The 27,139-nt window shown below is 39.6% G+C and overlaps 1 protein-coding gene across 1 annotated transcript in view; it reads right to left on the reverse strand.

Annotated features, from left to right (window-relative positions):
• The window catches only part of COL25A1 (collagen type XXV alpha 1 chain), a 337,364-nt gene that overhangs the window by 89,297 nt on the left and 220,928 nt on the right, over nucleotides 1-27,139 (reverse strand). The window contains exons 6-10 of the mRNA XM_076336882.1: nucleotides 25,156-25,182; nucleotides 24,964-24,990; nucleotides 13,210-13,281; nucleotides 12,213-12,320; nucleotides 8,254-8,289 (exon numbers count right to left, since the gene is read on the reverse strand). Coding sequence (XP_076192997.1) covers nucleotides 8,254-8,289; nucleotides 12,213-12,320; nucleotides 13,210-13,281; nucleotides 24,964-24,990; nucleotides 25,156-25,182 — 270 coding nt within the window. The remainder of the gene's footprint in view (nucleotides 1-8,253; nucleotides 8,290-12,212; nucleotides 12,321-13,209; nucleotides 13,282-24,963; nucleotides 24,991-25,155; nucleotides 25,183-27,139) is intronic.

Consider the following 27,139-nt stretch of genomic DNA (forward strand, 5'->3'; position numbering starts at 1 on the left):
CAAGTTTGGCTAACATCTTAAAAACTCCAAGAAATTAATGCTCAAACTAGAGCTTTCCTACGTCACCGTTACCAAAATAGGCTCCAAATGTCTGTGTCCTGGGCATCAGTTGTCTGTTGACCTTTCGCATATTAACCAGTTGCATTTTGGGGGGGTATTTCAGGTCTTAAGAAAAATCCCTCCATCAGTAGGTCAGACTGAATGCAGAACATTAATCCTTAGATTGTTTTGTTTTGTTTTTTCTTTCTTTTTCTTCAACTGTTCTGTGTTCCATAACAGCTGCAGAGGTATACTGGCCCTGCTGGTTGCTCCAGTACAACCAAAGGGAAGCTTTGCAAATGCAGACTCAGCTAAACTTCACTTTGGATAGCTCTTCTGCCACTGGGTCCAGGCAGCCCGGTGCAGACAGCTGCTACCACTGCTCCCCACCTCATTCCCCTCAAGCCCAAAGCCTCTGCTCTGCAGTGACCAGGCACATACGAAACACGCAGTAGTCTTCACCAGTTGGAGGCTCAATCTACTGCCACAGGTAATATGTATTATCACTCAGCCTCTGTCACTATCATCCCTGGCAATATGAAGGAGGTAAAACAAAAGCCTTTAAGACAAGAGACAGAATTCTTTTACCTCCTGCCTATATATATATATATATATATGATATCTATAACCATAGATGGAGTTGATAGTAACTATTTGTCTTTTGGTTGTATCATTGGAAGCTGCCAGAGTTTCCATGTAGGGATGCTCAGGATCAGCTCCTAAACCATTGGTGACTAACATTAAAAAGCTCATTTTATAAAGAGCATCTAGGCTTCAAAAATTCCAATGAAAGTTCATGAAAACTGTTTGGATGAAGTGACTGTTTAGCATTTTTGAAAATGATGCTACTTTTCTTTAAATTGACACACATTCACTGAGAAACTTCAACTGAGAGGGATGAAAATTTTGGTTGTGAGAGTTGCCCAGAATAGGAAGATAACTAAATATAATAAAAATTAAAAATAGTTCTCACTGTTTCAGGTATCATGAACACTTCAGAAGAACCCTTTGCCATCATGTGCAATTGAGTAAACTAGCTAGGCAGCTACGACAAGTTATTGCAGGGCTTCACTGAATTAGGTTCTCATTCAAATAGCTCCTCAGTAGGAGGATGGAAGTCTTGCTCTGAAGACATTCAACTGCTATCTGTGTTCCTCTGGAGGTGGAGAATTATGTGATAGTTACTTAAGCACTTGGAAAACTGGGTAACCAAGGATAAACAAATGTTTATAAGTCTTCTATGCAACTGTGGTTTTAAAATGTAAAATATTTCCACTATGAATGCCACTCTTCAATCACTGTTTTCTGAAATCAACAGACCACCAGAGCTTGTATCATATCAAACCCTGGCATCATAGAAATGGTTGAATGAAGTTGGACACTTCAGTTGGGCCTTGACAAATAACTATCTGGAAGAAATAAAAAAACCACCAAAACCTGACCTAAACGTAGTTAGAACAAATGTTCTGAGTCCAGAATTCTTCCTAGACCTCCCTTCTTCTGTGACAATTATATTTTCCTTTTAAGCTTACTCTGTTCCTTGTGCTTTAGCAAGCTGTAAAATAAGAAATAATTCTGCCCTGTAAAGGTTAAAGTTGCAGTTTCAAAGCAGAGTAATTCAGGGTGTGATACATTAGCAACAGCCTCTCAAGGTGTTTTTGTATTCAACTTCTAGTGACTCAGTTGCTTAACATTTAAAGAAATGTATAAAGTAGAAAGTTTGGGCATTTTCAGTTTGCAGGTCTGGGGCAGCAGTAATGATTTGTTTTACAAGGTATCAGAGTTCAGGGAGAGTGAGCACAAACACCAAATGAAAATGCCTAACAAAAATATAATGAAAAAGTGAATGTTTTTGTATACTGAAAAAGTTATATAGCAAAATACGTCACAATGGTGCAATACATACAAATACATACAAAAACTCTTTTATACCAAAGCTTTGCAAAAAAAAAAAGAAAAAAATAAAGTCCTGTTTTTTTTAAACTTCCATACTTCCTATGTAAAATAAAAGCTCTTTGTAACTAGAAGGCCTCTAGCAGGTACTGTGTCTATATGTCTATGGGACAAAAGAAGTTCCAAGACTGTCCCTAAGAACAGGTATTTCCCCTTTGGTGCCTATAAGAATCATTAAACACTTAGAATAGAATTATAGAATCATTTAGGTTGGAAAAGACGTTTAAGATCATCAGGTCCAACCGTTAACCTAACATTGCCAAGTCCACCACCAACCACGTCCCTAAGCACCGCACCACATCTTTTAAATACCTCCAGGGATGGTGACTCAACCACTTCCCTGGGCAGTCTGTTCCAATGCTTGACAACCCTTTCCGTGAAGAAATTTTTCCTAATATCCAATCTAAAGCTCCCCTGGCACAACTGGAGGCCATTTCCTCTTATCCTATCACTTGTTACTTGGGAAAAGAGACCAACACCCACCTCGCTACAACCTCCTTTCAGGTAGTTGTAGAGAGCGATGAGGTCTCCCCTGAGCCTCCTTTTCTGCAGGCTAAACAACCCCAGTTCCCTCAGCTGCTCCTCATAAGACTTGTGCTCTAGACCCTTCACCAGCTTCGTTGCCCTTCTTTGGACACGCTCCAGCACCTCGACGTCCTTCTTGTAGTGAGGGGCCCAAAACTGAACACAGTATTCGAGGTGCGGCCTCACCAGGGCTGAGTACAGGGGGATGATCACTTCCTTATTCCCACAAACCAATTTCTTACAAGTCTAACGGCACAAAGAACTTAAGAAGGAAACCTGAACTAGCAGATGTACATGAAGAGGAAAGCACAGGTTTCATACAAAGTATTCATTCTGCATTTCAGTGGAGCCTGTGTTCTACCCACTGATCCCATTTTCTGTGTGCAACGGGCACACGATATAATTCTGAAAACGTGTTCCTGCATGGTTGAGGAGTGTTTCATAAAGATTGCAATTTCTAGAGTACTAGTATTGAAATGTGCAGTGCTTTAGTATTGATGAATCACCTAGATAAAAGAATGACCAGCTAAGAAAACAGATTAACTATGACGGGAAACCTCATATAACTTCTGATTAAGCAGTGCCCCCCTCCCCCCCCCCCCACTATCTAGCTTAATTGATGAAAAGAGCAGCAGTAACTATTAACTAGTGCTCAGGCAGAGCTTTTTATCATCATTCTCTTAGTCATTGTTGTGGCAGCCGTTACTGAAGTACAGAGGTTACAAAATGCCAAAGACTATTTTTCGTGAGATTTCCTGCAAGTTAAGGCCAATGCAATTGTACTGGGGAAAAAAAGAATAGTTGCTGTGAGAGGCACAGGCTGAGAATTTCCATTTCATCTGCTAGTTCTTAGTAAACTTTTGCAGCTAAACAGCTTAAGAACACCTTATAAAATTTACTATGAACATGCTACCAGAATGAAACAAAGAAGGCTGCTGCAGAACTCTGGCCATTGAAAACAAAATCACAATTAGTAGTTTCCCAGAGGAGCTATGGAGATTCACACCAGCTGAGGATCTAGCCTTGGCCATTGGCCTGAAAGGCTGAATTGAAGCCAGCAGCACTTCCCAGTCAGTTCTGCCTGGTCCCTGTGAGTTCATTTTGTTCATTTTAACCTAAGATGAAAAATCAGTATTAATTCATTTTAAAGATGTGACATTTTGCAGACTTAACTGCAAGGTTAGACTTTTCCACTGTCTTTCGCAGAAATGGCAATGTCCTTTGGAAGAACATCCTCCTTTTTCTGAATAACTAGTAAAAGCAGTAACATTAGGTCTTATTTTCTTGAACAGATGCCCAGCAAGACTGTATAAGCACAAAACTACTAGTTTGGAAAACAATATATCTTAAAGCAAAGGGATTTTGCATTTGGGTTAATCATTATAGTATAGATTTCTTTTGCAAAGAGACACCTTTACCTGAATTCTCTGGTTATTCTGGACTGTTCTGTTCATGCAAAACATCTGTAAAATTACTTACCTGTCTTTAAAGCCAATTTTTGGGGATAAAATAATATACGGGGGTTTTTTCAGTGACAAGAAGTGGTTGATTCATACACTGAACATGTTTAAATTTACTTCTTTTCCAAGGAGCTGAAAATATTGCAAATTTTGATCTTCCAAATTTTTATTACTATGCACTAGTTTAAAATACATCAAGCACAAAAGCACTAAAACCTCTCCCACATGGAAATCAGAAACAAAAACACCCCATGCACAACTTCTATCCTATTGCAGTTTATGAATCTGAAAATGTCGATCTATCAGTGTCAGCCTTTGAGATTTCCCATCACTGACTCACTTTAAGTTCTCATGAATAGTCTGCAACCAGAAATCCTAGCTCTTGGGTAGAAAAGAATCACAAATTCATTTATGATTCATTCTGAAAATGAGAAGATAAAACAGAAAAACTCTTGTATGGTATTTAAGAGTCCTTATCACCAGGAAGAGCAGACGAATGGCACGGGAAGAAAGATGAAGTATGAGAGGCAGGACACAACTTTAACTGAAAAGGTTGAAAAGCTAAGGAAACTACAGGCCTTCCCTCTTGCATAGCATACATTTTACTCATTCCACATAACATTTCAAATTTTAATGCCTTTGGTCGCCCCACTGCTTGACCTCCCTCTGAATTCACTTAATCCTTTCTGCACAGAGGAATGATACCTTCAACAACTCTTGTAGAAAGTAGATCTGCAGGGCTTTTGAGTGCCATGGAAACCAGACACAAATTGCAACTAACTAGTCATTCTTACATTCCCTTCTAACATTAAAGATGCATACAGTCACACCTTTCTAACTTAAACCTAAGCCTCCACCTCACCTAAAAAGAAATTGAATTGTCTTGGCTCAAAGAGAAAACAGATTCTTCCTGACACAGCAACATATAGAGCCAAAAAAACCCTTGCAAACAGCTCTCCCCAACATCTCAACTGCAAGGACAGAAGAGCAATAGAAGTACATAGAAGTGGCACTCTGATAATCTGGAAAGATTTTCAACAGGGAATGAGAGACCCCTGTAAGCAACAACTAGCTTTCCTAAACCTCTCCTCTCACCACCCTGCCCCAACCCACACATACTTACATTGGAAATGGGGAAAAAGAGAAGCCATTCCCTGTCTTCAAGGCAAATTTCCCTTGTGCACCTAAGACAGGTTGAGCTCTCTCGTGCCAAAGCAGAACCCATGCCAGAGAACTCAAACATTGTCATTCTCTGTATATGGTCCAAGCAAACCTCCCCTGCCTGAGAGGGAGAAAGGTTATTACTGCCCTCTCTCACAACATCATCTGAAACATGATTTTCTTTTTCTTTATTGACACAGAACTTCATGAAAAATGGAGGACAATATGGCAGCAGATTCTCAGTTGGAGTAAATTGCCATGTCTTCACTGGAGCCACTGGATTTCCTATTTCACTGAAAGGAGAACACAAACATTCCCAGAACTCCAAATGCATCAAAATTATTTCAACTTTTTGTGAATCAAGGCACACGTTGTTTGAGTAGGTCACAAGTTACTCAACATGTGTAATAGGCTTGTGGTACGTTCTGAGACACAAGCTGGAAAACACTGTTATCTCATTATCTACTATCTTGTGCTCTTCAAGAAATTTATTCCACTTTTTGTAAGAAGAGAAAATTGAAAACTAAGTAATTTCAAGCTGTGCCGTTGGTGGTTCACAGGTTAAAACTGAGTTTACCAGCTCTATCAATAACATGTATATTCATCTAGAAATACCAAGGCATGTTACTGAATACAGGTGTTAAAAACACTTTTGAAAGAGAAAAGCTTCTATCCCCATTATTATAATGTAGAGGTCAGGCTTGCAGCTCTTCTTCACTTGAACAGCACCATGGGATTTAAGGCTGCTGAGAGTGTGATCCTATAGGCTACAAATAGCCTTCAGCTCCCACAACCTTCAGCAAGTACATCCAAACTGTAGGGATTGTTTCACAGCATCTGGTGCTCTCCTTGGCTGTATCCTGCCTCCATCCTGGACAAAGAACCAGAGTACATGCCACAGTACCTGCTTCTTACTGGAAAGGGCCTTGGACATGTAGGCAAGTAGGAAACCACAGTACACCCCAACAAGTGGACCTCTGGGAGACCAGGACTGGTAGTACTTTATGGGACCCATCGACTTCACAGTTTCAATTTCATCAGGAAGAAAAAACAGGAAGCTAAGTCAGACTTCAGACTCTTGGTGTGAAACAAAGGCAAGTCCTTACAAATGAATTCCCGCAGAATTAACCTAGAAGCTCCTCTGGGCAGAGATCTCCATTTTCATTTACTTTGAAAAGATAATACATGGATAATGCAGAAAAAGAATCTCAGGTAGACAAAGGCCTGTGTTCTCCACAGCAAACTATACTTATTTTCTCTGACAACAAAATTTTACAGCATACTTGTCGAGAAATCAGCCATTTCTGCAGTAGTGTCCCAATTTCCAATATGGAAATAGAGAGATATCTGAGTGCAGAAATGCATGACGGAAGATGTCAGAAGCAGCTAGACAGCACCTGAATAATTGTAGCACCTTCCACAGGGAAGAGAGTCTAGAAATCTGTACTGGCATTAAAAGGATATCAGAAGCATCAAGAAGAATAAAAAGAAATTAATTACCTCCCTGACACTCTGATGCTCTTTACTTGATCTATACACAAGCTAACATTTAAGCCGTCAGACTGACTTTTAGAGCAGGCATTTGGAGCTGGAAATTCATGTAAGCTGGGATCTTTCTCTAACTCAGACTTGCTGATTTGATTTTAAAAACACCTGCATTTAGAGAAACAGATCAGTAGCAGTTCTTTAGTTCTTACACACAGATGGTTACTTTAGAGCAGTGGGAATCTTCTGAACATAGAGACTAAATGGTGATGGACTATGTTTTGCTTTAAAAGCCCTCAGAGATTCTGTGACCCTGAAGATCTGGTCCTGAATAGAAGGAAGACACTGTTGCAGAATCCGAGTGAGTTTTGTCCAGAGGTCGAATAGGAGAATATTCCAAATAGGAGAATACTCCAAACAAAACAAAACAAACAAAAAAATCTCCCTTCCCAGCTATTGCACCTATTATTAACAGGCCCTCAGAAACCAAAAGGACAGAACAAAAAAGAGCCTGGAAGCATGCTAAAACACCAGGTGGTAACTTTGGGAGGCTTTGATTTTGGTTTTGTCAAACCATTATCTTGAAATGAAAAAGAACAGGACTTTAACTGCCTGATCACAGCAGGTATTTCCAAGTCTCAGAATCTTATTTTTTTCTTCCAAAAGATATTGGATTTCGTCAATTCAAAATGTTTTGCAATTTGTCAAGGTAAAATATCATCACACCTGTTTAAAACTTCATAAATTCAAACAGATAGCAATCGTATCTACACTGATTGCTGAACATATAATCTTCCTCCTCAGAAGCATTCAGGAATCAAAACCACATGCCATGGGCTACAATTCTGTCATCTCTCATAAAAATAAGAATGAACATGAGTGTTTAGGGAGATCTTAAGGGGAAAAAAACACTGCATGTTTCACAGTTCTGGGAATATGTGACAGGCAGAAACTTCTGATGCCTTACCCTGTGGCTGAAGCTGATTTACAACCAGTGGAGCTTCAATTTGCTTCCAAATGAATAGGGTTAATTAGTTCCTGATGCAACAGAAAACATCTACTCCCATATCTGAACATTTGTAAAAAATGCATTCATTTGGCTGCTACATTCTCACACACAGAGGAAAAAAACAAAACCTCAGGAGAGGAGAACATTCTGAGAGTTTCAGTACGCTGTGCTGTGTCTTCAGTGTTCCATCAGGCAAAGGGCCAGAGCTATTGCCACAGAGACAGCTGGGATTTTGGCCCTTAAAACAAGTAGATGGTTCTTGTGCTGCTCAATGGTCTCAAGGTGGAAACAGCTCAACTTCAGAGGCAGTGATAAGTGGGGGCCAGGAACTGGGAACACCTGGCTTGGCTCTTTTTCGCTTTGCTGTGCCCTTAGCTGTTTTATTTCCCTCTACTTCTGCAAGCTTAAAGAAGTTGGCCTTATATGACAGGCGACTGTATATAAAAAGAGAACATTGTCTTTCTCATGTTTTCTTCACAAATGAGGCTTCAAATAGTCTGTGACAAAGGAAGGTTGGGAAAGACACAGCTATAAAGCTTTTTGGAATTTCACATTTTATAAAGTGTATATGTCATGTATCTGTTACAGTTTCTTAGCAAATGGGAAGAGAAGAGTACTTACTGTCAATCCTTGTTCTCCTGGTTTTCCTGGCTCACCCTTAAAATAAAAAAAAGGAGTGAATAATTTCAGTAACATGCCTTGAATTCAGTTTTCTATCTAATAATAAAGTATCTTAAAAATTCCATTCTTAAACAGGTATGGCAGCTGACTGCACGTTAAATACATTACTTTTTTGCTTTTTAAACTAGTAGGCCAAATCTCAGACATTTTAAGAGGCAAAGTACTATTTCACAATCATGTAATGGTATAGTTCTTGAGGCAACAGTTAAGTATTGGTGTCCTGACTCTGTCCCTTGATTCCAAACATAATATTCCGTTCCAGTCAGTGGTGCTAAAGGACACAGAGAAAGGTTATTTTCACATATGTGCTGAATCCCACTGTTTACATATTCCAAAATTACTGCTCTGTGTCATCACCTCAGTCAGCAGGCATAACTTACCGTTGCAAATTATCATGTTCCATAAACCCATGAATATTGGTATTCTGAAGCAATGCAATAATTACTCAGCTGTAAATACCTGGATTGGCTTTCAAAACAGTAACTCATCATTTTTCCAATGTATTCTCTCTCTGTGGGCACAGCTCTACATAAAGTCAGAATCTGTCTTCTCCCCTTTCTTCCCATATGAACACATACAACTGTCTGTAGAGACAGTAAAACATATGAGTCATACAATACGGGCTAAAAATACCCATCTAAAAAACAGAGTTCCTATCATTTCAGTGATCTGGTTTATAGATCACTCCCTTGTAAACCCAACAGAGCATAGGGCAGTCCATGTGCTATTGTATCAGCACAGCTGCAGGATCTTCTTTAGCAGCTTTGTCATAAAAGAAAACCTGTCAAAAAACTGATGAGAACTGTTCTGATGTTGTTATTCTTGGCAACCAAAAAGAATCAGAACTGCTCCTCTGGAATGTGCACATTGCATTCAGAAGCAAACACGTAGCATCTGCAAACACACCGAGATACCCAGGAGAGAGAAACCACACAGGCACCGGTTTCTGACAGCTAATTACCCAAGCTTGTTGGACTTTTCAGCTCACTCTGAAGCCTTGCTAACTTACGTATACAGCAATCACACAGCCTGAAGTGAGCATCAAGATACCCCCAAAATGTGGGGAAATAATGGTGAAATAATTTCAAGAGTTTGTATCATATTCTATTGTCTTATTACCAGCAAAAAACCTTCTTGTTTTACTTCTTTTTGGAGGTGTTAAAGTTTCAAAGTCTTTGTGCTGGTGTCTGTGCGATGCAAACAGAAGGCACCTATTCTAGATATCACTCTGTAGGAAGGCAAGTATGTTCTGGTTCCAACAGGTTCTTCTGTTGACATCCAAAGAAAGGCTTAGCAGAAGGCTGCACAACCCTTTCTTACACCCTTATTCTTCCTTGGTGCTCTCTCTGCTGGCAACAGGCCCAACAGCATTTCCCTAACATTTCTACCTCCTCAGCTCTAAAGATTTCCTGCCTGAGAAACCAACACATTCTCATCTCTAGAAGCTTTAAGTATCTGTAACAGAATGCACACTTCTGCATGCAAGGTGGTGATGACACAGATGGAGATGTGTGGGCACACAGGCTGCTCCTCAACCCTGCTACACTGTGGAAGAGAAGTAATGGTGGCTGCTGGAGTTGCTCCCTGTGCCTTGCTACCTTGGCTGCCTGACTTTCTCAGGATACACAGCAAGTGTATGGGCATGGGGGAAAGCAAGGGCCAAAACATCATCTTATAGTTCTGGTGATTGCAAAGGTCCTTGGCTTGAGAAGGACAGGCTGGAAGAGAAGCCGCTGCTTTGCCTAGCACTGCAAGAGAGGAAATGACTGCCTCCTAACGGTGGCTGGCCACTGTAAGGACTTCCTCCTATAGCTGTGTGATGCTGCAACATCCCTACTCATAACACAGTGCGGCTACTGTTTTGTTGTTCAGCTCTTTTGCTCAAAGGTCCAGGTGAGCCTTTTAAAAATACAAAGCTCTCACTACCTCTTGGCTAAGCTTCCCCTTCACAGCTCTCATGCTTGACTGTATATCACATAGTCATGGAGGAACAAGCCTTTTGAGGATCAGCAACATTAACCTGAGGGTACAGGACAGTAGTAAGAAGAAGGATGGTAACAACAGTCAGCAATCTGGATGGTTTCTATCTGAGTGCTTGTTTGTATCTGATTCTAAAGCAGTATTACGAACTGATTTTCCATAATGCTATAGGCTTAAGATAGCCACAGCTTAAAAAACTATAAAAAGAAGCTCTCTCTTGCCATCTAAAGTCAAAATCACTACAGAACTATTACAAAAGAGAATGACCTCATTGCATAAAATGCATTACTTTCCTGTTTTGAGAAACACTAATTTTCCCTTTGCTAAGAAGCACAAAACCCCAAGCAACACACAGTCACATTGTAATCAGCAACACCAGCTGATTCTCCTAGCCTCTTGTATGTGAATCATAAAAGTGGTATCACTGCAGTCAGAAATGGCTTCTGGTTTCAGTCTCGCCCTCACTACATCAAACCAGAAGCAACTCTGCTGACCGCAGTCAATTTTACCACATTAAAAGAACACAAGGGAGGCCCAGATGAGGCCCAAAGCCTGATGTGCTGTTTCTAACTAAGAAAGGACTAACAAGAAATGAGTAGGTGGTCAAAGTAAATCATCGCAATGGAAACAACAGACTTTTAATGTGATTTCATAACCTTAAGCTAGAACTTGTAAGGGCAATGGTGGTAAAAAAAACCCCAAACCCACAAAAAACAACAACAAAAGCAAGCCTAGAATACTACAGGCCTTAATTGCCAAGCCTTGCTGAATTTTCACAGGAAATTTTAGCAGAGCCTTACTATTATCATCATGTTATATTATATTTGTACAGTTAATACAATTTCAGATGAGGCAATCTGAATAGGCCCAGAACAGGAGTATAGCTATATTCTTTCTTGGTTTTACCTTAAAAGGGCCTGCAGAGAAATTTTATGCCTTCCTGTCCTGTCCCCACATAACGAGCTATGCTTTTTCTTCAGAAAAACTGTTTCTGTTTCCAGTGCTGGTCCTCACCTTGCTAGCTCCCTATATGTCCTCTCAGCCACGATCTTTAGTTATCATGGGGGTGTGTGTGTGTGTGCATCTGTACATGTGGCATTTCAGTTGTCGTGTCTCCTTCCTGTTTGTGATTCCGTTTCCACACTGGTAACACAATGGCATTCATGATGAAAAGAGAGGTAGTTCTTTCAAAAGAATGAAAATTAAGGAAGCTACAAAATATAAAACCAAAACCATACTCATATTTTGCTAAAAAAAAAAAAAAAAAATCCTGTGTTTATGCATCTGTTTAAAAAGTGTTTAATCATCAGGTCACAAAGTGCCAAAGGCGGTGGGTCTGATCCTGTGCCTAAAACAAACAGTAAGCAATATACTGGATTCTGCTGGTTGTTCTAATGAAATATGGGGGGACAAGCCAAAGAAAATGGTACTGTTCTACTTGTGTAAAGATGGCAGAATCTGGCTCCAAACATCATCATACTTTTGGCAGCATTTAGCAGTTTGTTACTTTAAGTCAATGATTTTTAAGGCTAAATCATTAAGAAGCGAGAAGTCAAGCCTGGCCATGCTATGACATCTCAAATTCAGCTTTATCTCGAAGTCTGAGTAAAAACATTTGCTACTTGTGGAGTGGGGCAGAGCCTCCTCATGCAGCTATTAAAAATCAGTGAGCAACTGAGAAACCTTAGAATGTGCGGGGAAACTGTCAGGGGTGAGAGGCAAGGAACCGAGGTGTTACTCTTGGCCCTGCTATGAACTTGCTCTATGTGTGAGGGACTTCAGGTACGCCATGAAATCTGTCTGTGGTTCAGCTTCCACATGTCTTACTTGCCAATCTTACCTCAGAAAACATCTTTGAGACTGAGCTGGCACACACTTGAGAGGAATTTGGACACCATGACAGCAACAGACTAACTCACCGGTACGCCAGGCATGCCACGAGGACCATCTTTGCCGGTATCTCCTGGGGGACCTCTGGGTCCTGGTGGCCCTGGAGGCCCAGGGGGTCCAGCTTGTCCTTGGTCCCCCTAAATCAACAAAAAATTTTGTCAGAAGTTTGCTTTAGAGGCATCAACCACACAAAAAGACATTGATTTACCCAGAAAGAGTGCAAGACAGGCTGGAAGAAGAGCCCATGAGCTGGAGGCTTCTTCACTGCTTATGGCAGAGACTGCACTTTGCCTTGAAGACCAGGGGGTTGTATCTGTCCAGTGCAATCAGCCACAGAGCAGAAGGCTCAAATTCTGAACTGCTTGTCCTGCCACAGGACATAAGCCAAAATTTGGGGTAGCCTTGCAATATTTTACTCATCCAGTTTTCCAGAGCAAGTAACTGTTTTCAATAAGCAGCTGTTTGCTTCGCAATTGGCATAATCATAACAAAGCTGAGGTAAAAAAGAAAAGTCACGTGCGAGAATATACAGTTTGCGCAGCCATTTTCCAAGCCCATCAATGATGCATGGATAGATTTCAAAAATAAGCATGGAAAATAACTGCTTTTCCACAAAGTTGTACATAATTTTTCATCTGTTTTGGGGAGCTGTTTTATAGTCACAATTAGCTAACTCCCTTAATGATTTATACTTATTAATTTGTAAAAGACAATTTTCAAGAGAGTTGCCAAAACATATTACCTTCCCCTTTAAAAAAAAGACACCAAAAAATGGTGCTCAAGTTATTTAATTTTAATTTTGAGCACACCACTGCAAACCACTGAAAAAAGCTGACTGCACCTTAAACATGGATCATTTAGCAAAGCTACCCATAGCCTTTTAATTGTTAATATCATTAACAATTGCTTCATTCCAAAACATTTTCAAATGAACAACCTGTTATAAGAAGGCATCTGACAAAAAGGTACAGCAAGGAGTAAATTGAATGTAAAGAAGAACCAGACTCCAGTGAGATGAAGCACTACCTTAATGAGGCGGCGTTTAATGAGCTGCTGATCAGCAGAGAGAAACCCATGATTGATTTTAGGGAACACCATCTGATCAGGCAGGTGAGGTCAAAGGTTGAAGATCAGAGATGAGAAAATTGAAGAATAGACATCAGAAGGCCCGAGAAAGAAATAAAGACATATTCATTAGATTTGTAATAGCTAAAATAATATAAACCGGTGCTTCTGCCTGACAGAAACTGTGCATTCTTTTTTGAAGAAATTGACCTCTAAAGTACAGGACATACCACTTTATGAATTAATCATATACAATGAATTAACTGTGTAACTTTTTTTCTCCCCAGACTTCCTGTGAGAATTCTTCACTTGTATTAATTTTTTCATTACCTAAGCTCTAAAAATCAGTATTTTTATACGCTGTTCTTTCAGCAAAGCTTCTAGAGACAAAGCACCAGTTTAACTTTCAGTCAGACTTTCTAACCAGCATATTGTGCCATGAAGAATGGTGTAATTTTAATAAGGACTAGAGTTCCAGCTTGACCAGATTGCTTCAATCCTTCCTGCTCAGTTTGCAAACGCGCTTTGAAAAAATCTCTATGTACAGATTAAACCTCTGATATCTAACACAAATAGCTGACTCTATATGTAACCAGTATAGAGTTCACTGACATTTTCCACACTCCTGTATGCCTCAGGGAAGCAGAGCTACAGACAAATCTCATCTGAAAATAAAATACTGACCAAGATCACACAGAATGTGGGTGCTGCCGGGGGTAACACCATACACAGTTATAAATTTGATCCCATGCTCTGCATCAGGAGTACTTATACCAATGCAAAGGAAGTGAGGGTTGACTTAGGTCCACCATAAGGATTCACTGGTATCCCATGGTAAAAACAATTTTTCATGCGCACTTTTATGCTGATACAGAGACACCTGACTGAACAGGTACGTGTCAGCCACAAACCTTGACGGTGAGGATCTGATTACTGTGCAGAGCAGCGACTGTGGGGAAGCCTGGCAGACCCTAGAGACACAGCATAACATGGTACCAAAACAGCACAACACAAACATCACAGAGACAATTTACTAACAGACAAACAGAACGAACACTATGTTTACGAACACTATGTTTAGTGTACCCCACATTGCCTACTGACAGGAAACAGCCTCTCTGTCATATGGGAAACAGAATTAGGTTTGCACTACACTGCAGATGAAGGCTGTTACTTTACAACAAGAATATGAAGAGATTTTAGAAGGAGCAGTCCCACAGAGGTGACTTTCCTTAGAATTACAATAAATTATGACCATTTGACAGTTGTTAGACTATCAGCCAGCAGATGACTGAGCCATTTTCAATTAAAATGTGCTACAGCACTTCAAGAGAGCTACATAGAAAGCTTTGACTCTGGACTGCTGCAGAACTTAGACAGCAGTGATGGTGGACTTTGAAATGCTTTGTATAATTAACATCCTGCTCCTCACATTCTGTTTAGCATATGACATTCAGCACATAAACTGGTAGTACATACACAATTATAAACACTGAACAACAATCTACTGCTAGATCTTGGGTAGTCCAGAATGGCCAAGGTCAACGTTTTCAAGACATACATAGCAGCATTTTCATATCCATGGCAAAATTTTTCCCCTCAAGCACTGTATGCTGCATATGGTTTCTCACATCCTACTCTACCAACATGTGCAGAACTTGTACTGTACTGGTACAAAAAAAGGAGAGTGTGGTAATCGTGGCCTGCTGTGACAATACAAGGGTGAATTTTGCTCTCAGTTCAAAACCTTTCTTGTGCTACCTTGTAGGGTGCAAATTAGACCTTCTGATAAAGCTGAAACCTTATATAGTTGAGCAGTAAACTCCTAAAGAAAGAAATCCCCAAGTCCTCTCCTTGCCTTTAGCATAGCACACTGTCTGAAGCAGAGGCTTGTTCAATGGCCAAGAGGCATCAGGCTGAGGAACATAGAATAAAATATAGTCTGGTAGCTCTAAGCTCCCTACATGCATGCACGCACACATGCCACCGCTATGAGGTGGAGCTGGTGGCACAGCCCCTCTGTGAGGCCTGGTGTGTATGGATGCAGGGTTGCAGCTTGGCATCTCCAAAAGGGAAGGCTGCACCTGGCTCTGGCTGCCAGACAAGGCGGCTTTCAAGAAGTCCTGCATGAAGGCTCTGCTGGGCAGCCCACATTGCCACAGTGCACGAGCCCTTTGCAGCCCAACTGGCCTGGTGGAAAGCACCAACAGGCAATGGCAGGCTGCCAGGTCTCTCAAATGCAGCAGTTTCTTTTAACATGGCAAATATTTGCTCTATTCATCTCCACATGCAATCACATCAGAGATCCTCTGGATCACAAAGACCGCACTGGTCTTTATAAAAAAAGGCAGAGTAACTTTTTGATGCATACGTGTCCTTCACTAGCACCTCTGAGTTGCATTCAGCAGCTTTATTCCTGATATACAGCCATGAGACGAGGAAGCTGAGAACCTGTAAGTAGATCCCATAAAGCCAGCAGCAGTTTTACCAGCGTTCCCACTTCATTCTGACAAACAGTGGTGTGGCTAACTGCATTGCTCAGTGACCTGAAATCTCCTCTTCAGAAACAAATAAAAAGAAAACAAAACCAAAAAAGGCTAAAACTCCAAATATTTAAAGAAACTCACTCCTGAGACACTGCTAAGACTGGAATGGTACATCATTTAGAAAACAGATGTATCAAATTTGCATTTATCTTATTATGGAATATAAGTTAAAGAAGTTATTAGATGGTAACGTGCCAGAATCTTTACATCTGTGACTCATTAGCCCTGTTGTGCACTTGGTCCATTCCTCTTCTAGATAAAACTACAATACCCGTGTAATGGAAATGAGTACAAACAAGAAACCTACATAGAGCACTTCACAGTCCAGCCCCAGCATTCTCAATGCTTCCCAACACACACCGACAAGTTCAAGAGTAGCTATCAGTACTGCAGTTTTCTGCCTATATAAACAACACATGAGAAAAGGGGACAACCCCATTCTTCCATCAGCAGCTTAGTAAATTCTTTCAGCTTGTTCCCAAGTAGGACAAAGCTTTCTTTCCTTTGCCCAAAGCAGGCATAATCTCAGACCTAATGGTCAGAGACAGCCAATGCCAGCTTGGACGTGGATCATCTCCCCATATGTAACACTCATTGTTGGAGAGAGCCAGAAACACGGGAATATTAAATGGAACCCAGCAAAGAAACTATAATGGGTGCATAGTTTTTGCATGTGTGGGAGGCTTTAGAAGGCATTGCATCTTCTGGCATCCATGAAAGATAATGTTGGCACACAATGAGCTTCTAAAAAGGCATAAAAAGAGCTATCCTTCCCACAAAATGAGTTCTCTTCCTTTCCTGTCACTCTGCTATAAATATAGCTGCAAATATCCCCTAGATCTGTTTTATTTTTTCTCTATCTAAAGCTGTTCTCAACGATGGATTCAAAGTTACTCAATTTTTTCTTTATTTGGTTTGATTCTTGAACTGCACATAGGAAGGGCTCTTGTTCTACACCCTGGGAGGCCCTCACAGAATACAAAACACTACAGTGATCAACAGCGACCACTGGCCCACTAAATTCCTCTGCTGACAGCAACTCAAGCTCACCCTGAAATGCTAGCTGGTTCAATTTCTAAATTAGCACATTTGTTGCATGCCTCACTGCAATTTTTGCCCAAATGCCAAGCAAAACATGATGCTTGGTGGAGGCTAACAGGCATGTGACCACATAATACAGTGTCCTGCTTACCTGCCTGGAAATGTAGAGAAAGCCTACTTGTCCCCATACAATGGCTACTGAGAAAACCGAAGGATGCCAGAACATCGTATCATTCCCTCTATCTGATTTTTTACTTAGATGAAACAGTTCTCCTGTTACATCCATCACAGCCTTCAAAGATGTAATTCCCATTAGCAGTCCTAGATTTTTCACAATACATTCAGCTTTGTGCATTGGTCTACATGAGGTCAATATTATAAGGTCATCGTAACCTTGTCGTATGGCAAGTATAATCACATTAAACAACAGCATTACTGGTTTTACACTATGTTGTGTACACTCCATTTTGACTATTGCATTCGCTTAGTATAGTAAATGTCACAGTCCTCCTTAGGATTTTCCTTCTGACCTGCCAATAAACCCAAGCTGCACAAGCTTACATGTGCCTGTGAAGACATGGTAAATGAGACAGGAATTACCACCTGCTGTTCACTTGCACTTCCTAAGGTTACAGCCAGCTGCTGCTATTTCACATCAAATCACACAGGCTTCAGGCCAGAGTGATCCTGACACTCTTTGTGGCTGCTTTACCTTCCCCCAACACCACCTCCAGTTCTAATTAATCCCTCAGACTGAGTGCCAGTCCTGCAGCTAATTATTGTACCTGCCCTGGGGAATACAGTGTTCGGTATCACCCTATACGGTGCCATTGACTCTCGGCAGGAGCTCTTTTATATAATTCCTTTTATCATAACTGCTGCTTTCTCCATCAGCAAATCTGCTAACTAAAACAATGCACCACAACAAGACAAGGATCCAGGAATGTCTTTTCACTTAGGCAATCATTCGGCAAAGAGTTTTAATTTGAATACATTATGTAACGATTCAGACTTTGTATTAAAATAATAAAAATGTAATGTTTAAGAACTAGTACAAATGGATCATTATAGAAGTGTTATTTTCTGTAATGACCTCTGTATTTTCACAGTGAACTTTACCTGACACTGCACTCAAACTGAACAAAACTGGGAAAAGCCAGCACTTCTCTATTTTGGTCCTAGTATTAGATGAATTTTCAGTGAGGCAAATATCTTTTCCACACAACTCAGTTATGAGTTCTGATGAGTGAACACCATCTGACCTACACAAAGTATCCTTCCTGAAGGCAAACCTACTACTCTCACTGAAACTGGTGGTAGGCATCCAGTTAACTTCATGATGGGTTGGTCCTCCTCAAAACCAAGTTGGTTCTCACAGCAAAAATCTGCTGTTCTGGCTTATGTTTCTCTTCAAATTTTATAACCACTGCAATTATGTGAAGCAGGTAAGTGGTTCAAGCCACTTCTATAATACTTATTAGGACTGGATGAAATATTTTTAGAGTTGTTTTCAATCAAATCGGTCTAACTCAAGCGTTCAGTATTGCAGCACTTTTGTGGGACAGCTGTGGTTTGAGATAAAACCACTACATGATGTTTTCTCAGTCACAGGACAGGGCTGTAGAAAAAGGAACAGGATGCACAGACACTTCCTTCCTCACCATTCCTCTGGCATTACTAAAAAGGGGCAAGATGCAAACCAACTGGTGGTGAGTGAAGACATACACTGCCTAGCTCTTAAGACAGGAATGACAACATCCTCGTCTTGGGAGCAGGTATGTGGCACTCTCTCTAGAGTGTCACAGCTGTTCTGCATTCCCCAGGGGAACCTCAGGACCTAAACATCAAAGGCATAGCTTGGCCCTGGAGAGTCATCCAAAGCCAAAGGATGCTCCTGTGAACTCTGAAAGGAGGTACATCTCAAGTCTGAGTGTCCCAATGCTTCAGACAAAGTTAGCAGCCAGTACAAGCTGAGTTCTTTCCTAACCTCTTCTAGTTACAGAGCTCCAAGTTACCTTGCTCCGATTTGTTACCCTAGTTTCAGCTTAATGGAAAACAGGGGAGCCACAACAGCCTAATACTAGTGAAGTAGAACAGATGATTAGTCCCAGGAATGGAGTAGGTAAATACCCCCGTTGCCTTTTGGCAGATAAGGAAACAAAGTCTCAGAAGTTAAATTAACTGCTCACAGACAAATTGGCATTAAACCAGATGTCCGGCAGTTTTCTCAGTGATGCTGCTTTGGTGAAAGTTGTGTTAGCAGAAGGAATCATGAACTTTTTTTAGCCTTCTTATTGTGGCACACTAAGAGTATAGTTTGAAACAGTGGTTAGATATAGTTTATAACTTGAACTATAATTTGCTTTACACAGGACAATTAATAACAGAAGAAACAACAATGTGGGTAGTCATACTGCTAAAGCATGAATTTAAAGCAGTACTGTGTTTGTACTATATGTTTGAAGTAACACGTAGTAAAACAGAAAATATGCTTTTATACACACATAAGAATATCACTTAAGGGAATACCATCACTCTATCACATCTTCTGCCGCAGCTTTTGACAACATATTCATAGAAATGAAACCAAAGTGTATTTAATCAGAAAAGAAAAAGCTGGGGACAACGCTAATTTATGCTAATGAAAGCTACACAGTCCTTCTATCAAGGCAGATAAAATTCATGAGCAGTATTTATAGAAGAAATTAAGAGAAACTAGTAGGATATAATCAAACATCATCAAGGACAGTACTGGAAGAAATTCACAGAGTATGTTTAAATTATGTAAAATTATATTTAATTAACATAATACTCTGACTATAATACTATACATTTTTGCTTTGACAAGACGTTGAATGAGGATAAAAAACAAGCAGCATGCACTGTTTAGGAACAAAGCTTCCTATTGCATCACTGATTTACCTACATTTGCTACAGCTAGCAATGCCTCCAAAAAATGGAGTCTTGCTTTTGGTGAGGGCAAGAACTCATATTAATTTATACACTACTATCTATTTTGTGAAGCAAATCTGTTCCTTTCTCAAAAAAAGATGTACCAACCTTCGAATGAAACATAATACAAAATAAGATGGCTTTAAAAGAGGGTGAAAAGTTAATGATCACGGTTTAATCATCACTCAGTAACTAGTATTTTCTGATTTATGAAGGAGGTACTGATTCTAATGACATGAATATAGGTCTTCCATTTATTTTCAGTAGGAGCAGGAAAAGGCCCAAAATGTTTATTTTACATTCCTTAGAAACATATTAACTAATAATAATACACACATATTAAAACCAGACTTTTAAAAATTTTCTTTTAAAAAAAATCAGGTCAAAATGTATTGCTTGGATATCTTTATTTTCCCTTTAATATGGGACAGTTTATAAAAATTGTGTCTATAATGTAACAAGTAAAGCAATACTTCAGTTTAAAAAGATAGCTTATGTCAATAAATACAAATATGTGTGTATATAGTTATTTCAGTAAATAGACTGCTTCCAGGACCATTTCTGCCAATATTAGATAATTTTTAAATAGTTTGCCAGCACAGAAGAGTAGAACCTGCAAAATTTCTATCATAGAACAATGAACTCTCTCTAGTGGGCAGCAAATAAGTAGCAAATGTATTAAAAGTAAACAGGGAAGGGGAAAGGGTTAAACAGAAAAGAACAGGATACCACTTCCCGAACCTAGTTATTTTAACAGTACACAAGGAAACTTTTTTAATCTTCAAGTCAATAAAGGTTAACACAATAAAATAAACTTCTGAGTACCTTTCTTTTCTAGAATGTAATCTCTTCTGCTGAAGATGTTTTAGAGATATTATCAGTTCTGTGCAGACCCAGCTGCTAGGAAAATTTACTTATACCAAAAGGAGAAAATAATTCTATGGAAATACTAAGGTATGGCTTCTGGGTGGTTTCTCATTGTGCCTAGACCAAAGCCAATTTAAAGGTAGCTGCTAGCTGATGATTTCTAGACCTGATAAGCAAGGAATCTCTCATGTATCTGAACCAAAGGAAAGAAGATATTTATTATGTCATTTACAGAAGGATGAGAACAGACTGATGAAGACACTCAGTACTAGCTGTTCCATTCTCAAACATTCACCACTGAATCTACTTCCATTAATGAGGGTACAATCTCTACTTGGACAATATATCCTTTGCAATCCTACCATTATGAAATCTTCAAAGGCTTTTTTCAAACTGGGGTAGAGCTGAGCAACTGGAACTGAGCAGTGGACTGACTTAAGCATTTATTCTAATAGTCTACAGGCTAAAACGCATCATTTTTAATTTTGTCATGGCTCAGTACAGTAATGGAAATCTCCATGGACATGTCATGAAGCCAAGTCCTCTGCAAAAAGAAAAGCATCCAAAACATTTACTGTTTCTTACACTGGTATTGAGGAAAGCTAGTTCTGCATTTGACCTAAATGTTTAGTCTACCAAAACTTTAGAGTAATGAGTAAAGATCTGATATAAAAATATATAAAGAGATCAAAAAAGCATTTCTTCAAATAAGATCAGGACTTTTGAACGCATCCACCACTACCTTATCTGTGGTCTCGTGACCAAAAGCTATATGAACCTGCTGCTCAAACTCACACTCAGGGCATGAATTTCAACATCACTCACACTACTAGAATGTTGTTTTGGCTCACATTTTCTACAGGCAGTATGGGCATAAGTAGATTAAGCCACACAGCATTATGAACTAGAGCCCTTATGCCGTCTCTGTATGATGAAGGAGACTGATCAACACATTGCTTCCGAATACTTAAGAAAACCCCTCAGATTCTTTAAAAGACAAAAAAAATCAGATCCATTATTCTAAAAATACAGGTGCCTGACTTCTGGGTGGTATTTGCAGGGTCAGGTTCCTACTAATGTATTAATTTATTGAAGATATTTTCAAGAAAACCTGAACTTCAAAGCAGTTCAGTATATACTCAACGTGTCCAGTGACTGTGAATAAGAAGTTTCAAGATAACTGATTACTGTTTTTACAGTTTTGAAATTATTTCAGAAAGAAGGATCTCTCAAAAATCTCAAGGCCCATGGTGAAAACTTGGTTGGGGACAGAAAACAAGAATTTATTGTTTCACAAATATTTTTCTTTTTATTTCAGCAGGATTTTAAAAGATTAAGGTCTCATCTTGACCTGGACAGATTTTACATTTTATTTTGGTTTCTTTTACTAATGAAAATGCCTGGAGGAAAGAAAGCAGCTTTTATAAAGAATAAGGGTCATTTTGAAATTTCAGTCATAAAAATGACTTGGAACAATAAAAATCTTTGCTAAGCTAAATGCTAGTTTCAAACCGATATGTAAAAATATAAAAACAAAGAAACTTCAGGCTCCTTAACTGTAAAAGATGAATTAACTTTAAAATGTCCATCAGTTTTTGATATTATATCCAATCTGTCTGCAAACTTGTCAAATCCAAATGTTGATGTCATCCCACAGTCACTTTCAGGTACAATATTTCTCTAAAATAATACGGTATGGTATTATCTCCAAACCCATTTATTTTACATAGGCAGTGATGGAAAACTGTGTGCAAAGGTAACCAACCAGGTTTAAATGGGTTTAGTTTCATTTGGTGTATGACTGGATTACACATATAATTTCCATTAATTATACTGTAAATCCCCTGGCACAGCAAGTTGAGCAGATTCACCCTGAAGACAGTCATCAGAAGAGATAACTGCTGTACCATGAAACATAAAATGGTCAGAGGCTTCATAGCACTTATTACTTGTGAAAGACACAAGGCAAAAAGGGAGAAGCTGCTGTAGAACACATTCAAACTCACTTCAAAAAAGGTAAAGGGAAAACCAACAAGACTGGGCAAATTACCTAAGTTATACACATATACTTAAAAAAGAGGTACGTTAGTACAATATGCATTGATTAAACAATCAGTGAAGGTTCAGCTAGCCCACAAGGTGCTATTCACCACCTCTTCCTCTCTACCGCTGACCTTGTTCAATTCCTTTTCTATCTTCAGATAGAGACTTCAGTCTCAACTGCCAGCTGCTGCTGCAGACATAACTTTGTGATGTCCTTAAACGTGAATTCCTTAGGTTGGATATTTTTTGCTTTTTAGCTGCACTTGATTTACCAAAACCACAAAGTAGCCATAACCATGATTTGTATGGTCCAGCGAGGACTCTACTGCCCTCCAGTATAGGGGGTGTGTCTTGGCAAAGTGGGACACAACAGTCTCTGTGTAGCCGATATTCCACTGCAGTCCTTGCAGGTGTTCCACCTACAAGGTAACAATGAACAAACTTGCATCTTCTTATTGGGTATTGCCAACACTTCCAGCCCAGGGACTGAAAGCCACACATGCTTAACCACTTTCTAGTTCTTACATCTCTCCAACATTTTGTCAAGATTTCTGGACCAGTGGAGGCTCTGGCACCTTTGCTTTCCCTCCAAAACTGTCCTCTGCTCTCCTATTTTATGCCGCCATGAGAAAAAACAGCACCATCATTCCCTTGTGTTGACACCACTTCATTTGTTTTTCTGTGTTCAGACCTCTGGGTCTTTCCCTGGAAACTTCTCCGACACTCGTAATTCCAGATTCTTATCCTCAGCTATGTAATACTCTCTACAACGTTGCTTTTCCAAATTTATTTGTTACTGTATCCCTCTCTGATACCTCCGTCAAATTTGCTCTCCTGTTCTGAACCAAACACCAGTTCTTCTGAATGTAAGGTCACTTAGTGCAAGCACCTATGCACAGACCTCTGACCTACGCTTTCTGAACGGAGCATCCTCTCCTAAGCCACAGGCACCGCTCCACTCTCCTCCTCTGCCCTCCCTCCTCACGTTCCCCATGAGGTTCTGTAGCACAGAACCAGCCAAAATATACAGCTCAGCACAGCTTCTGAGAGAGACTAAATTTGCTTAGAAGTTGAAAGGAAATTTTTACATTCTTCAGAACCTTCAGTCTGTGTATTATTTAGCCTAGATAAAACGTGTTCCTCACATTGTTACTCTCTACTTCCTTTGTATTTCTTTCAATAGTTTTCCAATTCTTCTCTTTGAGTTTCAACTGAAATAATATTTAAAGCTGTTTACTAATAGGCCTCTGTCTTTATAATGTGCACTCATATCACCAAGCATAACAGGACACCTAATTGAACCCTGTAGGTAATATAACACTGGTAGCACCAACACCAAATTCAGCTATAAAAGCATGTTGTGACTTTAGATAATCTTATTGATTGCAAAAAGTAAAATAAAATTAAATAAAATAGTATGAAAGAAAATAGTAGAATAAAATAAAATTGCAAATTCAAAATATTTAACATAGTTGACAGAAAAAAAAATCCATGGAATATGCTGTTATTGAAAAATTTATAAATGTGTAACTGAGGAGAGTCACTGTATCATCAGAACAATGTAGCCAAATGTTTGCTAATGAAGCATAGATGTAAAGAAGAATGAACTGGCACAGCCAACCTATCTGAACTTTCACGCCTGTATTCCTCTATTTCTCTGTTAAAATAAACATGATATTTAAAAATTAAAGGAACCTTTTTCCACAGAATATTTCCGCAACTAAACCATGTTCTTTCTAACTGTCTGGATGTATTTACGAGGTGATAATATTGTTATTATTAAAAGTATTAAATACATACATGTGAGGAAAAAGAGCTAATACATGCATACATGATATTTGTTTATAATTCACTAAATACTCGATACATTTTACATGAAATCTAGAGGTACATTTATTAGAAACCCACCGGCCCTCTGCATCGTGGGAGCCCATGCAAGGCGTGAAAACATTGCTGGGGAAACTGAAAGGTTTGGTTAGGAAAGCCAGCTTTTATACAGCAGAGCAAAATCACTGTGAAACCTGCTTCCACCCATAATGGAAATTATCTATTTTAATGCATTACTTACTATTGTTACTCAAATCTTCCCAGACACTATCTGGTCATGTTCAGTATTACTGTCCTGCAGACACTTACTTCAACATGCAGGGTAAATGCAGCTAATAAGCATACTTAGCTCAGACAGTGTATTTAATTTAGTTTTGCACTAAAGACTAATTGCCTACTCAGCGAAGGGGAAGTGTAACATTTTTTTTAAGATGCTTACCCGAGGGCCCTGATCACCTTGATCTCCCTGCAAAGTGGAAAGATGAGATGATAGGTTTAACACAGCATCTGTGTGCTACCCAGCTCTCTTACATAATCTAACATTACACTGCGTCAATACAAACGGTCTCTTTAGTTCATGCTGGGAGGGCTTTCCATTCACCTTGTAAGTGTCACCCGTACATCAACTCACCTTCTCGCCTTTTGGACCAGGAGGGCCCTGAAAGAGAGAGAAGCAAAGATGAATTACTGATACTGATGAAGTCCTGGGACACGGCAGGAAACAGGTCTGTGCCAACCTGCGATTTCTTCCTAACAATGTATTTCCTTGTCATTTTTCACTCCAAATGCCAGGGCTATTCCTGAGACGGCTTCTCCGCTGTATTAATAATAGGCACTGTGTGGTTATTTCTTGAATATGCTCATCCCATGTGTTGAATCAGACCACTTAGACACGCAAAACTATGCCTGAAATGGCAAAATTTCTATTCATTTCAGTTACGGACAATAGTTTATCTCCTATCAGATAATAAATGTTTTCTAAGACTGTAAAACGTCTTTGCAAGTGCAGCTAATAAATTCAGAGGCGTATAAATCTGCCATGTATTTTGGCACCCTCCTTGGCTTAGATTGCCAAAGAAAAATGGATTAGACAATCTAAAAGTAGTGGTTTCATTCCTATCTTTGGCAATGCTGAAGTTGATGTTTAGTCTCAAGCACACTGTTTTAGGCAAAATGAGCTCTTTATATAGCATGATTTTGCAGAAGTAATATTTATTGTTACTTACCACCAGACAAACAGTAAGGTGACAGAATCACAACACAGTGAAGTCCTTTCCTATTTCATTTTTATTGAGCACCTTCCAGAAAGCTACCAGCAGGTTTCTAAAACATTTGTTTTCAGGTTAGTGTCTTGTGAATAAAAATGCTAGCACTCTGCAGAGAACTGGCTGCTTACACAGTGCAGACTATACCTCCAGCTTTCTGAAAGATACACAGGTGTTTCGTTACAAAGAAGGACCTGAGGTACATATGAAAGCAGCTGGAAACAGAGAAGGAGCCATCCAAGCAAGCTGGGTCCACTGTTATAACAGAGAGAGTGCGCACGTGTGTGTGTGCGCACATGTAGCACAAGAAAATGTGTAACATTAGAAATAACCAAGTGCAACCTAGTTGAGCAGAGCACGTTTGGACCATTTCAGAATTTACACTAGTAAAAATTCGTGCGGTTCACATAAATGGAAATGGAAGGAAGGTCAGTCTGCTGTGTATTAAAGATGTGATCAACCACATGCAAGCCTTTGAGAATCCCTACTGTAGCCAATTTTCTGCTTATTTTTAAGGGCTTCTGATGCATGCCAGAGAAGAGCATCTGCTGCTAAATCTTTCAAGGAGTTAAAGCATATGCCTCTCCTTCCATAGCCTGCCATCTCTTTCATCTGCTGCAGAGGACATAGAAACAAGTCTGCTACACAGTGTCCCCACGTCTCCTTTAGAAAGGACAGTGCTCACTGCAAGCTGAGTGGAAACCATCTGCTCAATTAACTATGACCCCTCTCCACTTTGTGTTGCCCTGCAAGAACTTGTCCTCTTTAAAAACAAATTAAACAAAATGACTTAATGAATAGATACAACCTTGCTGCACTTCTAAGGTTTTTCCATCTATTTTTTTATACTTTATCCTTTACTGCCCCTTTCTAATGCACATGTTCATATATATACACTGGAAACTACATGCAGCATTGTCTACTGTTAGCTACAGACTCCACACATAACTACTTGGACATGACATTACAGTAGAGCACATTTTCAGCAGGCCCATTTTAAAACACGCATACATGCCATCAAGTTTGTGAATTCACAAACATACCATCAGTAACACAGTAACTGTGGAATAGGAAGAACTAAAATCACTCAATGCTGGCTGTTACTGTCTTTTTTTACAGTGAACACTGAGCACAAGCAAAAGGCTATGCTTATGTGTTCTATCTCCTTGAATTATCAAACCATTACTGGCTCTGAATAGCTTACTGGCTGCAAACTGCAAATATCATGACCCCTATCTGCTACAGTCAGAATCCTATTTCTTGGGTCTTAGGTGTGAAATTATAGGTAACATGACATGACCAAGACTGCAGACAGATGTTGGCTTTTGGATCATGCTGCGATTGTGGGAG

The sequence above is a fragment of the Aptenodytes patagonicus genome, chromosome 4 (genome assembly GCF_965638725.1).
Source record: "Aptenodytes patagonicus chromosome 4, bAptPat1.pri.cur, whole genome shotgun sequence".
Classification (NCBI taxonomy): Eukaryota; Metazoa; Chordata; class Aves; order Sphenisciformes; family Spheniscidae; genus Aptenodytes; species Aptenodytes patagonicus.